Source organism: Nansenia antarctica (assembly GCF_963989245.1).
Source record: "Nansenia antarctica genome assembly, chromosome: 9".
Lineage (NCBI taxonomy): Eukaryota > Metazoa > Chordata > Actinopteri > Argentiniformes > Microstomatidae > Nansenia > Nansenia antarctica.
Genome location: NC_137679.1, coordinates 25,207,536 through 25,223,328, shown reverse-complemented (window position 1 = coordinate 25,223,328; position 15,793 = coordinate 25,207,536). Strand labels below are relative to the sequence as shown.

Here is a 15,793-nt window from a genome sequence, read left to right as displayed (position 1 = left end):
TTCAACAGAGCGAGCCATACCTTCCTATCAAAGTACCTTGGACTTGTCTGCCAACAGCTGGGGCTTTGAAGACTGCATTGGTGATAAATAACAAAATGGGGGTAAAAGTCTCCACCTAGCTCCACCATGAACAGCCCTTAACAGGGAGTGGTGCCACATGACTGTTGGGCGGGCAGGAGAAGCTTTAAGAGGAAAGTCTGTTGCATTGAGAAAAAAACTATGATTCCACCAGACATAGAGCATTCAAACATACAAAGGAAAATGGTAAAGGTGCACATCCGCTATCATGAGAGTCCATCACTAATGTCATCATTGTACAGGATCCATCTTTATTGTCACTTGTTATTGCAGTTTGTCTGATTCCATGTCCACAGGAAGTACCTAAGGAGCAGTCTATTCAGTTGCGCAATTCCACCTCGATCACTTAAGAGTTCATACTTTTTCAGCCACTTGGCAGTGAGTCCTTTTTTTTTAGATTGTCATGTCTGCAAAGTCTGGTCGTGTAAACCCTTTCTGCAAAAAACAAAAACGAGAGAAACATTTGTCAAGAGATATTTTCCAAAGAGCATGCAGTATGTGTGAACATTGAAACCCAGAGGAGTGACAGGGTCAATACAGAGATGTGTGTGACATTGTTTGTTTATGTGGAATGTGGAATGTACAGTGTTTATGTTGTATACAACAGTACTTCAAGTACTTTCTCAAGACTATTTTCCTATTGCGGACTACGAAGTTGATCTACCCTATCCTATCCTACAATGCTTGGCCTATTCCCTGTAGTATTTACACCATGGTTTTAAAAAACGGTGTAACCTTTGAACTGAGACACACTGTTTGTTACAGTCTAACATATCTGCCCCTCCTAAGGGTGTGGTTCACAGGTGACTTCCTGATGAGCAAGTTGCAACAGCCCAAAAATACCTTTGTCTACCTTGATCCGCCGACTGTTTTAAAACATGTTCACAGTAAAATTGTGTACCATTTTAAAAAATAAAAAAATAAAAAGTCCCATCATTTCTGCTGCATTTTCTGCTACACAGCCACACCTACTCCACCATCTTGGGGGGGCAGGCCACCGTAATCCTACCAGGCCCCTTCCAACTGAAAGGTGTGTGTCTGTGTAAAATATGTGTGAACACTTACGGATGTAAATTTTTGAACCACCCTGTCCTGAAGCGTATTTCATTGTACAGTATACACATACACACACACACACACACACACACACACATGCAAACACAAGCATAAACACTTAGGCATTAAGCAAACACACGCATGCACACACTTGCATATTATCGCACATATAGTAAAGGAATGTGGGTGGGGCACCTGACTACAAGGAAAATGTTTTTGCTGAGGGTTTCCAAGCTGAACAGTATATTTAACCACTAATCATTTTCTTGTGTTTGTGTGTGTGTGTGTGTGTGTGTGTGTGTGTGTTTGTGTTTGTGTTTGTGTTTGTGTTTGTGTGTGTGTGTGTGTGTGTGTGTGTGTGTGTGTGTTTGTGTGTGTGTGCATGCATATGTGTGTGAGTTGTTTGTGCATGTGAGACTGAGCGATATGGATCAAAGGTTATTCAGTTCAAGGACTGGAGAAGACAGTGGTTTGCTTCAAATATAAGTGGAGCACAGTGATAGGAGAGGAATTCTACAGGGAATCCCTTCAGTGTACATTATTAAGAACTGTCCCCAGGTATTCAGGCTCCTCATACTGTATTCACACACCAGCCAGAGACTTAAACAATTATAAAATGTCCTTGATTACTGCAATAGAGGCCCCCCCTTAGAGAATGTATAAACATACTGTATGTAGAGGTAATGTAATATCAGTTTGTTCAGAAAGTGACCATCCGTTTACTCCTGATTGTAAATCACATAGATCGCCTAGCCCAGTGTCTCACCTGTTTGTAGTCCTTGTGCAGCTTCTTGTACTGAAACATGTTGCAGAGAACAGTGGCTGCTGCCTTGGCTGCCTTCAGCCTCCCAGGGCTAAAAGAAAAGACACACTCAAGGTTAACAATCAGCGGACAGAAATTCATTGTTAAGACAACAATCCAAACAATGAAACCAGAGGTAATGCAAGACATGATCCGCAGTACAATGGATGCATTTTATCAGTGAGTTGATACAGTGGATAAAGGGGACCTAATTGTAAAAAGAATAAAAAATATGAGCTTATTGTCCCCCACAATGAAATCAGGGAGGGGAATGTAGATGTTTGTTTGTTTGTTCGTATGTTTGTATGTCACACGATATCTTAGACACCACTGGGACAATCTGGACGAAACTTGGGTGAATGATGTGCATAGAGATCCGGCATTTATAAAATTTATAAAATATATAAAATTACACCGGTGTGCTATAGTAAACAGCTGAAATTACAATACGACACTGATTGACAGTGTGGGAGAACATGTTTACTATAGTAGACTTGTTTGATTTGATAAGAGATAGGCTTATCTGGACTATTACAGTGTACAGGTGTTGGATCTCATGAGCTCATAATACAGCATCTGTGCGTGGACAGGGACAGGGTATGTAAATACCATGGAAATTATTCACCACATCCTCTGTGAGCCAGAGTACAGTAAATAAGTGTCCACTCTTTCTCTGTCACTTAGGAAACAGTCATTATATACATCAGCCAATATAGTCAGGACCTGAAAGGATTTCCATGGTCTTTATTAACCAACAATGACTCGATATTCCTCTTCATTCTCATACCTGCTGTCATGAGAGTTCTTGATGGCCACCAGTTTCTGCAGCCCGTCGAAGAAGGTGATGTCTCGTGCAGCTATAGAGCTGCTGGTCACCAGGTTGTTGAGGGCACCACAGATGTTCACCACCACGTCACTGGACGGCTCCTTCTGGTGACCGTCGCTGGGCAACTTGGTCACCAAGTGATTCACTACCTTTGTTGCTGGAGGGAGAAAGAAAGATTGTTAGCCAAGAGAAAGATTGTTAGCCAACTGTTTGCATGCTGTTGCACAAACATTTCTCCCCACCACAATTATGCATGTATATGTCATTAAGGGCTGTTATCGAGAGATCTGCACATAAGTACAATTCCAAACATTTCCCATTGACACCAATGTATGATTTAAGTGATGGTTAAGAAAGTTCCTCACATGCATCTCAACTAGGAATGAAGCCCTCAATGAAATGCATCAATCTGTTTCTTTTTTTTTTTAAAGAGAGGGTTTACAGTGAAAGACACTGACCCATGTCGTTCTTGTCCTTAGCATGACGGGACAGGTTCCTGAGGAAGCCGGTGAGCGAGCGCAGCTCCAGGTCATTGGTGGTACGCAGGAGGTCCAACACTACAGGGACCATCCGCTCCTGCTCCAGAGCCACCCGACTTAGCACCGACGCCCACTGAGGGGAGAGAGGGGTAGAGAGGGAGAGAGAGAGAGAAAGTTCAGTTCAAGTCTTTGGAACGCTGTATGTTTTCTTGGTGCTGTATCTGACTGAGTATCTGACTGAGGAGAGCTGCTCACTCTCTTGTCTCCAGCGGTGATGTTCTGCAGTGCTCCAGCTGCAGCCTCGCGGGTAGTGGTGTTGATCTCACAGCGCTGCAGCACACGGTTATACAGCCCCACCACCTGTGGGTGCCACAGCCACTCCAGCCCCTTTGGCACCCGGGCTACCTCAGTGAACGTGGACAGATCCTGGTTCTTCCTCTGAAAGTGTAGAGGGTGTTACTACCATGTATGATACAGGAACTCCAATAAACAGACCCAGGGTCTGGTCCGATGGGTATGCTGTTAAAAGAATGACCTCCTCAAATGCAACGTACATTTTTGGCTTTCTTGCTCTGAGGGGTAAAACAACCGATGGCTTCGCCCTTGGAGGTATCCTGCCCTCGGGTTGGTCCCTCCAGACGCAGCAGGGCGGAGGGTGGGATCTCAGTGTACAGCTGGTAGGAGAGGTTCCTGAGGACACACACTGCATTCTCCACTCCCTGGAGACAGAGAGAGGAAGAGGGAGAGAGAGACACAGAGAGAGAGAGAGAGAGAGAGAGAGAGAGAGAGAGAGAGAGAGAGAGAGAGAGACAGACAGAGAGAGGAGAGGGAGAGAGAGACACAGAGACAGAGAGAGAGAGAGGAAGAGGGAGAGAGAGACACAGAGAGAGAGAGAGACAGAGAGAGGAAGAGGGAGAGACACAGAGAGAGAGAGAGAGAGAGAGAGAGAGAGAGAGAGAGAGAGAGAGAGACAGACAGAGAGACAGAAGCAGAGAGCGAGAGTTGGGTTATTTATTTATTACATATTAACATAAGAGGCAGGCTCATCCTCCTCAATTCCACTTAGATGCTCAGTCTTACCTTATCCTCCACCTTGCCGTCCTTGAGGGATGCCTGGATGTAGCCCACCAGGGCGTCCACCAGCCCATGGGTTTCCCTCATCTGCTGGCGGGTCTTCTCATTCACTGAGCTCAGGTTCCTGAGATCAGCAAGACACAGGGATCAAGGGGTTAAGAAGCTGATTCAACAATCAACAATCTTTCAGAGGAAAATGCACCAACAGCTCCATGTGTCAGGGTGGGAGAGAGCCATGGCCTGTAGGAGTGTATATGAGTGTGTATGAGTGCGTATGAGTGTGAACTGTATGGGTGCATATGAGTGTGTATGGCTACGTATGAGGGTGAACACTAAGGTTGCATATGAGTGTGTTTGTGTGTATACATGTATGAGTACCTGAGGCATCCAGTGGTGTTGTAGTAGATGTCTACCTCTGATGGGTTCTGCTGGATGACCTCTGAGTCTCCGCTGCCTGAGAGGGGGATGAGGATCTTCTCTGTCAGCTCAGCTAATGTCTCCCTGGCCAGCTTCTCCTTCAGGTTGTCTTTGGACGACAGGTTCCACAGAATACCTGCAGACACAAGGACTTTTAGTGGCCATGCCTGTTCCCCACAAAAAGAGACATCTAAATGCTTAGACTAACCTCATTCCCAGGCTTTTGCACGCATATTAAGCCTGGAATAACCACGACTCAAACATGGCCTTAGTGGAGATGAATTTACTCAGTAAATACTTGTAAAGTATTTGTCATTTCAGCAAATCACACGACTGCAAGACGCGACTTTGAATCAGAAAGATGTTGTGTGCAAGCACTGGCAGGAGGTGTTGTGGAAGATTATTGGTTGGTATATTAACTGATTAAGCCGATGGTTATGCAACGTTTGATGAGTTGGTGAGTGTCTGGGGAATGAGACTTTTTTTCACTCTGATATCAATATGGGGATATTGTAGCCAAAGGCATATTAGCACATACGATCAAAACAGGACCTGTGTGACTGACTACCAGATAACCATACTCATACAGCAGGCAACAGTTCACCTCCAAAACTGCTCTCAGTGGCTTCTCTCTCCCACACAGTGCCTAATTGGCTGTGTTTCAAAGACATGATATTGTCTAGATCCAGACACACAGATCGTGTTTGAACAGCTAGAAGGAGTGACAGGGCCCTGACTCATTCTATAGGGAGTGGCAGTGGGAGTTCTACAGGTTGAGACAACTCACACACACACACACTCCCTCCCCCTCCTTACACACCCATGAGAACAGAGGGCACCTCCTCCATTAAATCAGGAGTCTTCTACTCTCCCCACCCCCTCTCATTCATCACTGGGGACCGCCCATACACACCTCACCCAAGAACCACCCCTTCAAATGTCATTGGACCTAGATTGTAAATATAAGCCAAGCTGAGGTGATTTGGGCGGGCGGTAGTTCATGAGATAAGGACACAACTCTATGAGTTCACTTTACATTGAAAGGAGATGCCACAGCTCCATAGTTCATATTTTATCTTCTCCCCTCCCATCTTAATTCCAGAGCAGAAAGTTCTTCCGTTCACAGCTAGGAATTTCAAGGACACTACTTACTGGAAGTGAACAGCCATTATTACCAGGTCAGACAAGCACATGCCTGTTTGGTATTGCAGTTCCATTTGAGTCAGAGAGAGAGAGAGAGATGGAGAGAGAGAGAGAGAGAGCCAGGGCTTTTGTACCTGTGATGTTCTTGCGTAGCTCATCATCAGGCTCCTTCAGCGCCTCAATGAGTTGTGGGATACCCCCCTCCTCGATCAGGGCCACCTTGTTGTCCATGTTCTCATAGATGAGGTTGCGTGTTGCACCAGTGGCGTAGCGCTGCACCTCCTGGCTGTCACTGTTAAACAGCTTCACCAGCTCAGTGATGCCCTTACAGCGGCGCACCTGGTGACGGGAGTTGTGTGAGGAGTTGTGTGAGGAGTTGTGTGAGGAGTTGTGTGAGTGAAACAGTCAAGTGAACCCTGTGTCACCTCTCCAACAAGAGGATACACAGAATTTCTCTAACACCTCTTAAGTGTCAGGAACACAGCAGTGAAATATGGGTAAAACAAGCTATCACAAGCTAAGAAAGGCCAATAGAGCAAAGCTGCATTGTCTGTTGCAAGACACAAGATAGTTGTTAACAACTCGACTATGATCTTTTTAGCCTGGGGTAATGCTATTCACAGGTTTCAATCACAACAACCTGCGCAGTGGTTAGCATAGCTGGAGCATACCAATGTGTTACCAGTAATTGTTACACAACAGCATTTCGTCATGTACCTTTCAGGAACATTTTAGGGCAGTCGGTTCACATGCTTGTGAACATTGTAAACATGGTAAAAGGATATCAGTCATGGGAAATGAAGAGAAGATGAGAAGAGACTCATTATTGTACCTGGATCTTGGCATCATTGTTGTTATAGCACTCATGCTGAATATAGGCCGCTCCCAAGACCTGCATCTCATCGTCAGAATCTGTCAGGTACCTGACAGCTGTGGGCATGTCCAAGTTATTGATTCTGTCAACGTTAAAATAAGAAAAACATATCATGAGTGACATCATTATACTCAAACCAAATGACACTTGAATCAATATTGCCTGTACCACTGACCAGGAGCATTCACATACAGTATTTCACACTGATTCAGTGTGTGTGTGTGTGTGTGTGTGTGTGTGTGTGTGTGCACGTATTCTAAGCTATCACACGTTGGTCTTTCCATCCGCTTGTCTAAACTCAAGCTGTTTGTGTGTGAAATGTGAAGCCTGGAACTGTTCTGGTGCCACACCCAAACCAGTCCTTCCACTACGGAGCCACCTCAGAATCCACAGCTCTTGGGAAATATAATATTCCCATCACACACTCCCTCAATAAAACTATCAATCGATGTCCACTACCAATGTCATGTGAACACTCTAAACAGGCTCTTCCTGAGGCATGCGTATTAACATCGGCCATATTGGGGGAAAGTTCTTACTGTATTTCAGATTGCTATTGTACGACTGTACACCCTACAGTGTGGAGAAAGTGTGTGTTTGTCATACTGCATCACTTTAGGCTTTTACCCCCAGGCATTCCAAACCAGAAGTATGAAATTTCTCTGTGTTATTTTGTACTTGTGGAGTCTTAAGCCAGTGTGGGTAAGCTTGGGAGTGAAACTAATGACTTTTCTTTTCAAGCTATCCCAAAAATAAAATAGGTTGTGTGTTTACAAAACATGTGCTTAGGGAGACTTATATGCTAAAGGCACCATGTCACAACCAATAACGTGTTCTTCTCCACTGGATTTCTGACAAGGCCCCTACGGTATCCCACTGGACACAGAGTGTTATGGAACTCATCCCCTTAGAAGCTATAAGCTTAAGGACAAACCATTAACGTTTTTCTATATCTGGGACCCCTTCTTGGACTATATTGGAGATGATGGGGCCCAGGCTCTTAGGAGTGGTCTCTATGTTCTTGCATGAACTGAAATCTCCAAGTACATTTCCATGTAGGTTATGGTGTCTGTTATGCTATTATCTCATCCCTATCCCTGATTACCCATGTCATACTTACCTGTCTGAACCTTCTGTCACTGTCGTCTATTTTCATTTATTAGTGTTCCTACTACTACATAGTAGTAGGAAGAGTATTGTTATTGGTGGTATACTTCTTATTATTATTCTTTTCCTTGCTTTGGTCAAATAGCTCAAAAGGTCCCTGACCAAAAATGCTATGAATTTGCATGCCACAACTAGAGAGCATCAGTAACTATGTCAGAAAGAATGACCATGATCTCTCTCATTGACCATTGACTCATTGTTGTTTTTTCTCTTGCTGCTTTATTTCCTGCCCATGTTAATAACTACATTTAATGTTTGGATATGTGTGCCACTAACTTTTGATGGGCTGGTTCATACTTTGTAAAAAAAAAAAATGCACTGCCTGTACTTTACCGAATTTATGTACATAGCCATTTGCACTTCAGCTTCAACACTACTTCTTTATTTTTTAATGTGTGCAACTAGATTTATACTTTCCACTTTCATCCCATTCCCAGTTATAACTTTGTTCACAAATTCCCTTCCTGTACTACTCATAACACCTCCATGTACATACATAGCAATTCAAACTTCAGCTTTGCAACTATTAATTTGCTTTTTACTCTGTGTGTTTACTTTATACTTTATACTACTTACCTTTGCTCTTGATATGTTGAAAACATTTACTTTCTCGAATGTTTTTTCTCTTGCTGCTTTATTTATCTATACATTTCGTTGTTTGGTACCTGTACTGTAGCAATGACAATAACGACCATTCATTCATTCATTTCCTGCCCATGTTCATCACTACATTTCCCTTACTAAAAGCACATTTCCCCCTTTCTAGTGACTCTTTATTTGATGTTGCTTCACTCATTCACTAACCTTGTCATTGCCTCTATGCTGTATATTGCATATATATTATATATTCCATTCCATTATATTCCATTCAGCTTAACATTATATATTGTTCACAAATAGCCTACACAGACAACTTTACTCTGGTTCAGATCACTTAACATACTCTATAAATATATTGAAAATATATTTTGTGTGATTAACAATGCATCTTGGCACTACAATGTGTTACCATGTTGAAGCATTTCCAGATATAAAAAAAAACAGGCCTTTGAAATTTGACCATTTTAGCTAAAAGCTAAGGCTAATGCTAATATAGCACTTTAAAACTCATCTTCTCATGACCACTTTACCTGACTCAGTCAGTGGCATACTATGCTAGGCTTGCAGAACATAGTGTAAGGACGAAGTAGTGAAATGCTTGACATAAACTATACAACATGGTCGATTAACTGGGGAAGGTTAATCTACAATGCATTTTCGTATTTACGCTTAGTGTATATTATCATCATAGCATAGTAGCCTATGTATATCAGGCCATAATTAGGTGACTGGTACCTTACAGGCCCGTGGTCCTAGGTGAGTGGTCTACCCCCCTGTCTGTAGGTCTACCCCATATCTGTCAATCTACAACCTGTCTGTAGATCTACCCCGTGTCTGTCAATCTCACCCCATTTATGGTTATGGGGGCATATCTGTAGAAACACGCCCCATTGCCGCTTGCGGTTATATTTTGTTTTTGTGTTTTTGTTATTTATTTTTATTTATTTATTTTTGTGTTTTTGTTATTTGTTTGTGTGTTAGGGTGTGTATGTGTGGAGAGGGTGGGGGGTTTGTTTGAAAAGAGGATGTATATTGTTCTCTTGCTCCTGTTCTTAAATGTATAACCCTTTGAAAACCAATAATATAAAAAATAAAAAATAATAACAATGATCATTTCTTATTTAGGCCTCTCACCCGCTCAGGTTGCCCATGCTGCCAGTCATGTCCATCTGCCCGTCAAAGATGTCCATGCCCTTGCCAACACTTTGCATGCTTTTGATTGACATGGCCCGATGCATGGGGGCCTGGCGTTGCTGCATCATCATCAGGTTGCCCTGGGAACCAGAGGACGCCTTGCTCATGACGAAGCCTCCTCCTCCTCCTCCTCCATAGGTGCTTCCCCCTGAGGGAGGAAGGGCGCTGACCGCAGATACGGAGCCCATACTCATGCGGTTGTTACGGTTGTTAATCCTGCTGATGGTGCGGAACGCCGGGCCCTTGAAGGAGTGTGTCTGGACTATCTCCTGCTCCCCTCCGCCCATCCCTCCGCTGCGGGCCAGGGTGCCACTGAGAGAGCGCGTCATGGTGGGCTGGAAGATCATGGAGCCCCCTCCTTGCCTCATCTGGGTGTTGCCGATGAAACTGTTGGCACTGTTGCTGTACTGGTGGTTGAAGGTGGCGTCGCGTTCAGAGACCAGGCTGCCCTCGCTTCCGTTCTGGGCCATCCAGGCTGCCACGGGGGAGGGCTGCTGGGGCAGGTTTTGCAGACGCATGGAGCGCAGGGAAATGTTGTCAGGTTCGGGTCGGCTCATGGTGCGGGTCACGGTGGACATCTGCTGCCTGGTGGCCTGGTAACCTCCTCCCAGACGCATGTCTTCATGCTGATACATAGACCCACCTCCCCCACCCCCACCACCCCCACCACCACCCCCACCTCCACCCCCACCCCCACCCGACATGCTGACCCTCTGGAACTGGCCCAGGTCTGCAGCAGAGCGGGAGGAGTAGCCACCGGAGTATTGAGACATCCGAGGTGCCTGCATCATGGGACAACAGAGGCATGAGTCAATACCTCAGAGAGGTCATTACAACACTGAGAGTGGCTGAGTTCTATACTCTAGATGGTGTGTTGACTTAGTGAAAGTCTGAGTACATAGCTTAATGCACATTCTTAAAACGTGGAAAGTTGGTGAATGTTTTTTTGCATTGAATGGGTCTGTTTGCAACATAAAATTGTGATGAAGTTCCTCTTGTAATCTGTGTAGTCTAAATCTAGTACAGTGCTGAATCACTTTAAATAAATAAAAATCATTCAATAATTAAATGTATTGTGTCATGATCTAATGATATCTACTATGATGATGTCTTCCTGAATGTAGTACGTAAAGTATGCTGCTGAAGGTATGGACGAATCTTGAGGGTGGACTTCAGGCCCTTAGCTGACTAATGGTGAACTGTGAAATACCACACTTATGGAGCCCAAAGTGGCTCACTGACCCTGTACTGTGAAATAAATAAAAATATCAGTGATACTGTAGACTACTGCTTTATGAAAGGCAACTGTTTGAATGTATACTGCCTAGCTGTACTTGTAAATATATGTGTGTAAATATGTAGGAATTGTAAATGACTACTGTACAGTATACACACCATGACCGGTCTGGAGGCTGTGTAAACATAAGACTTGGAGCTGAATCCTGGGTTGTAGGTCTGGTATTTCACTGCTGAAGAAGAACCGCCGCCATATTCTTAAAATAAGAGAAAGGGGGGACTTGATGATTAAAACAAATCAGTCCAGCTTAGGGCCTTGTTCAATCAAATGATGTGACCTTGTGTCAGGCCTGGGGTAAGTCCAGAACACTTTCATTGTGTTGCATAATCAAACCCAGACAGAAGACACTAGACTTTCTTTATATCCTTGATGTTTGCATTGTATTATGCTCTACTGGATGACAAACATAGATATGGCTGTGCTTTATGTAATTGTACAACAAGAGGAAATCTTTATATTGATAAGAAATAATGATTTTGATTATACACCAACAACAAAATAGCCATCAATGAATAACAGCCACCGCTGCAAACTACTAAAAGAAGGTAACATTGCCAGGATTAATTGACAATGCCAGATGCATACAAGATACAATTGTCTCACTGAGCCATTCACCAGGCTACAACATCTGATCATGGACAACAGAATGACCTCACTGGTTACCTTGCTCAGGAGAGCAACACAGTTAACAATGTATATGTTACGGTACATGTGGGAATACAGTACATGTGGGAAAAGTAGGGTTAGGGTTAGGTGCTAGGGTGCTACGGTTAGGGTTAGGGTAGGGATGCACGATATTATCGGCACCGATATTTATCGGCCCGATAATGGGAAATTAATGTTTATCGGTATTTATCGGTTTTATAAAATTTTAGCCGATATTTAGCCGATAATATGAAGCCGGAAATGTTTCTGCTTCCGGTTTCCGCGCTCATGATGCTGCGCCTGCGTACAACAGTGTATAGACGAGAGCGAAAAACATCATGTCTTCCCCGGTGTGGACATTCTTCACAGTTTCTGAGGCAGATAGTGCGTTTGCAATTTGCAACACATGTTCGACAAAAGTTCGGAGAGGAGGGCAAAGGTCTACGAGTTACAACACAACGAATCTCATAAGTCACCTTAAGATTCACCATTGCAAGCACGCTGTATGGAAGGAATATCAAGCACTAGTAGCACCAATGGAAAACGTGTCTATTATTTAGGTGAGAATGTGAATGTAGGCTATACAAGACAAGTTGTTTACAAGGAAAACATGCACTTTTTGTTTTTCCATGTCAGTGCAATTTATTTTGAATTCTTATGCAAAACGTTTGATGGGCTTTATCACAACCTACCTCATCCTCATGCACTAAAAGTAGCATAGCCCTTTTCAGTTGCTTTATTAAGCATACTAGTGTAGCCTACTATGTGCCTTGTGTCATTCTGTTTATCTGCAGACTAAGCAGCCATTTGGCACTAGTTTCTGTAAAAGTTCTATACAGCTTTTGGTTCTTTAAAAGTCTTTATTTTTGTATTGACTGATGCACTTTATTTATTTATTTTTTGATATTTTATTTATGCATTTTCAATTTACAGGGATAGACAAGATGCACTTTTTTTTTGATCTAATTACTCTTAGGTGAGCCTTTTTTGTTTTCATAAAAGGAGGCCAGATCTTGGCTAAAAAAAGCATTGTGCACTGTCTATAACAGATTCTGTTTGTTAGAGGAAATAATAAATGAACATTTGAAGAGTCAGAAGTGTTCTCTTTGTTGTGTTAACAATAGTGATGTAAGTTAGATTTGGTGAGATCACGATGGAATATTAAATCATCAATCTTTGCTCACTACATAGCCTTTCTTACCTTCAGGTGTGCATGAACTACAGGTTATCAACTGTGAAATTATATCTGTTCTCATATCGGTTATCATATCGGTTATCGGCCACGAGAAGCGGGTAAACATCGGTATCGGTATCGGTTGGGAAAAAATGCATATCGTGCATCCCTAGGTTAGGGTTAGGGCTAGGGTTAGGATTAGGGTTGGGGTTAGACATGCCAGCATGTACCAAGTCGACGTAGCACCTAACCCTAACCCTAGTTTTCCCACATGTACCGTATTCCCACATTTGTGTGTGTGTGTGTGTGTGTGTGTGTGTGTGTGTGTGTGTAGACAGGTATGTGTTAATGCATGTGACCATGTGGGTATGTGTGTTCCTAGGTGACTCGGAGGGAGGGGTGTATGACTGAGCTTCATGCTTGCCTGAGGCAGCGGGACACACAACAAACCGGTCTGAGGAGAAAGAGACACTCCCTCTGGCCACTCCCTCTGGCCCAGCCCGAGTCTCACACTGACAACACACAGATTCCACCTGGCAAGTTTCTCATACCTGGTCTTTGAACGAAGCTCCAGTATAATGTATCATTCTCTGTTTTTATTACTTACTGTCTGTCAGGACATGTCTGCCTAAGGAGAATAACTAGCCATTTATGAAAATTCACAGTTGCAGAATTTGGATATGAAAGGGAGGTACTTTCACTCCCTCAGGGTGTTTCCTCCATCTGTGAATATATTTTCTATTAGCGTTTATAATGTTCATCTACTTTTCTGCAAGCACAGCTGCATTGACAACATTGGATTTGTATATGTGTATTGTCTTATGAGTTAAAAAGACTGCTGAATGTGAAATGCTGTCTAAGTGATTGGATATGTTGATCACCTTAATAGATTTACTGCTCAGCTTTAGATTATCATATATGTCTATTCAACCTATAAAGAACCCAGCAACAGGCCACAAAACACCCAGACAGCGCTTTTGTCACAAACAATTTAGCTTCTAGAGAATACACAATTCCATTTTGAAGTTCAAGTTTTGAAGAGTAAATATTTAGTTGGTATGTCCAAGTAAATTGTTGACCCAGTTAGCTGACTTGTGCTCCTATTCCACTCTCTAAAACACACTGGACTTTCCTGTATGTGTGTGTGGTTTCCGCCTCAGGGTAGCACTAAAACTGGAACACTGCATCTGTACAGGGACACAGGATTGTGTTGTGTGATTCTCACAACACAAATCATAGGTGACAAACCTGGTAAAGACACTCCAAACTGTAAGGTGTAGAAGTAAGGTTCCTGAATCCGTCAACAGTCAGCCTTTGTTATTAGACTTTATAGACATGGAGGGAACACAATGGAACATATTCATGGATGACTGTCTGACTGACTGCTCTCTCATTCTATAGACAACACAGGTATGACACACTACTATTGGTCATGACTTATGAGTGTCAATACAGCATGGGGAGCTCCATAACACTATGAACAAGCTAATAATAGGAGGAATTCAGAGTGGTGAAAAACTATACAAGACAACACGGTACTAATGATGCCATGAGAGAGTATCTATCTCCTATTGTATTACGCACAGTCAATCTCTATGTGGAAGATTGGAACTAACACTGAATACTTCAGGTAACCCTTCAGAGCTTCAGACTCCCGGAGCTTACATTACATAACAAGCCCCCATTGCCAATCAGCTTGCTTTGTAAAGACAGACCATTGACGATCATTCTTTGACATGGTTATGTCCTTAGGCAAGCATCACAAAAGCTGGATCTTTCACTCTGTCATCGCCAGATATCCCTTGAATCCTCTCCTCTTAAATCTGACTAAGAACTGAAACCCAATCGCACTGAAGCACTTTCACCCTAGTTCGCACCAGGTACCTGTGAGATCATGAAAGCCATGCTTGTTTAGGCCTGTTAAACATTAACCCTTTTTTATCCATGTAGCCCAAGAGGGTGCAGTCATTGTGTTGCCTTGTAAGCTCAGGTTCACTCTCGCAGTCCTGTTGAAGTGAATGGACAAATTCCATCCAAGTTGTTCAGCAGGGAGAAAAAAGCTGACAAGTGTGGAAAGTCTCACAGAGACACAACAACTTTCACACACTCACAGGGTTGTGATATGCGCGCGCGCACACACACACACACACACACACACACACACACACACACACACACACACACACACACACACACACATACATACACACACACACACACACACACACAAACACACACACACACACACACACACACACACAAAACAGGCACTTAACATTAAAGGACATTCCAGGATTAACTAACAGTTAAGTCCTTGATTTATCATAGATGAATTAGGCATGATTCATGAATTGGACTTGAATCTTGAAATAATGGCATAAGCTGGACCTTTACTCTAGTAATGTCACTTTCCGCAGATAGTCCCCTCTGAGACATAATCCAGTACCCTACTGTTAAAACCAATTAGTTACATTTCTCCACTGGAGGGTCAAGCCTACCTGAGGAAGCATATTGGGCGGCTGAGCCGTTCTGTCGCGGAAGCGAATGCGTAGTTTTCTCCGCGAGCCGCAACTGGACCTGCTGCTGGACCCTCTTCGCCTTGGCCATCTCATCCGACAGACTGCCCCCATGTCCGAGCTGGATGTCGGAAGGGACCGCGTAAGTGCTGACCGCGTTGTTGCGCTGTAAAGCGGACAAAAAGACGTTTTCTGAATTTACAATACTCATTGTTGGACCTTGGACGGACGAGCAGTGTGGGTGAGCGGCCCCAGGTTGATACAGAAAAAAAGTTCTAAGCACTCCGACAGTCCTCAAATGCGTTTCAGGAAATTGGTAATCAGTCTGGTTATTCGCAGTTGACTTTCACGTTCAGCTGAGAGATAGTTTTCGAGCTACGACTGCTCCCTCATGAACTGTTTGAATTGAAACCAACAACGGGGTGGAGTCTGTATATCTCATGCTAATACC

General features: G+C 43.4%; 1 protein-coding gene across 1 annotated transcript; it reads right to left on the bottom strand.

Annotated features, from left to right (window-relative positions):
• Nucleotides 1-471: 471 nt before the first annotated feature.
• pkp3a (plakophilin 3a) lies at nucleotides 472-15,553 on the bottom strand (the record flags this gene model as incomplete). Its single annotated transcript, XM_080539352.1, has 13 exons — nucleotides 472-513; nucleotides 1,901-1,988; nucleotides 2,724-2,919; nucleotides 3,221-3,374; nucleotides 3,497-3,679; nucleotides 3,796-3,960; nucleotides 4,322-4,439; nucleotides 4,694-4,868; nucleotides 6,010-6,214; nucleotides 6,708-6,831; nucleotides 9,651-10,492; nucleotides 11,106-11,203; nucleotides 15,325-15,553. 13 exons carry the CDS (start codon nucleotides 15,551-15,553, stop codon nucleotides 472-474), a joined length of 2,619 nt encoding a protein of 872 aa, XP_080395478.1.
• Nucleotides 15,554-15,793: the final 240 nt, after the last annotated feature.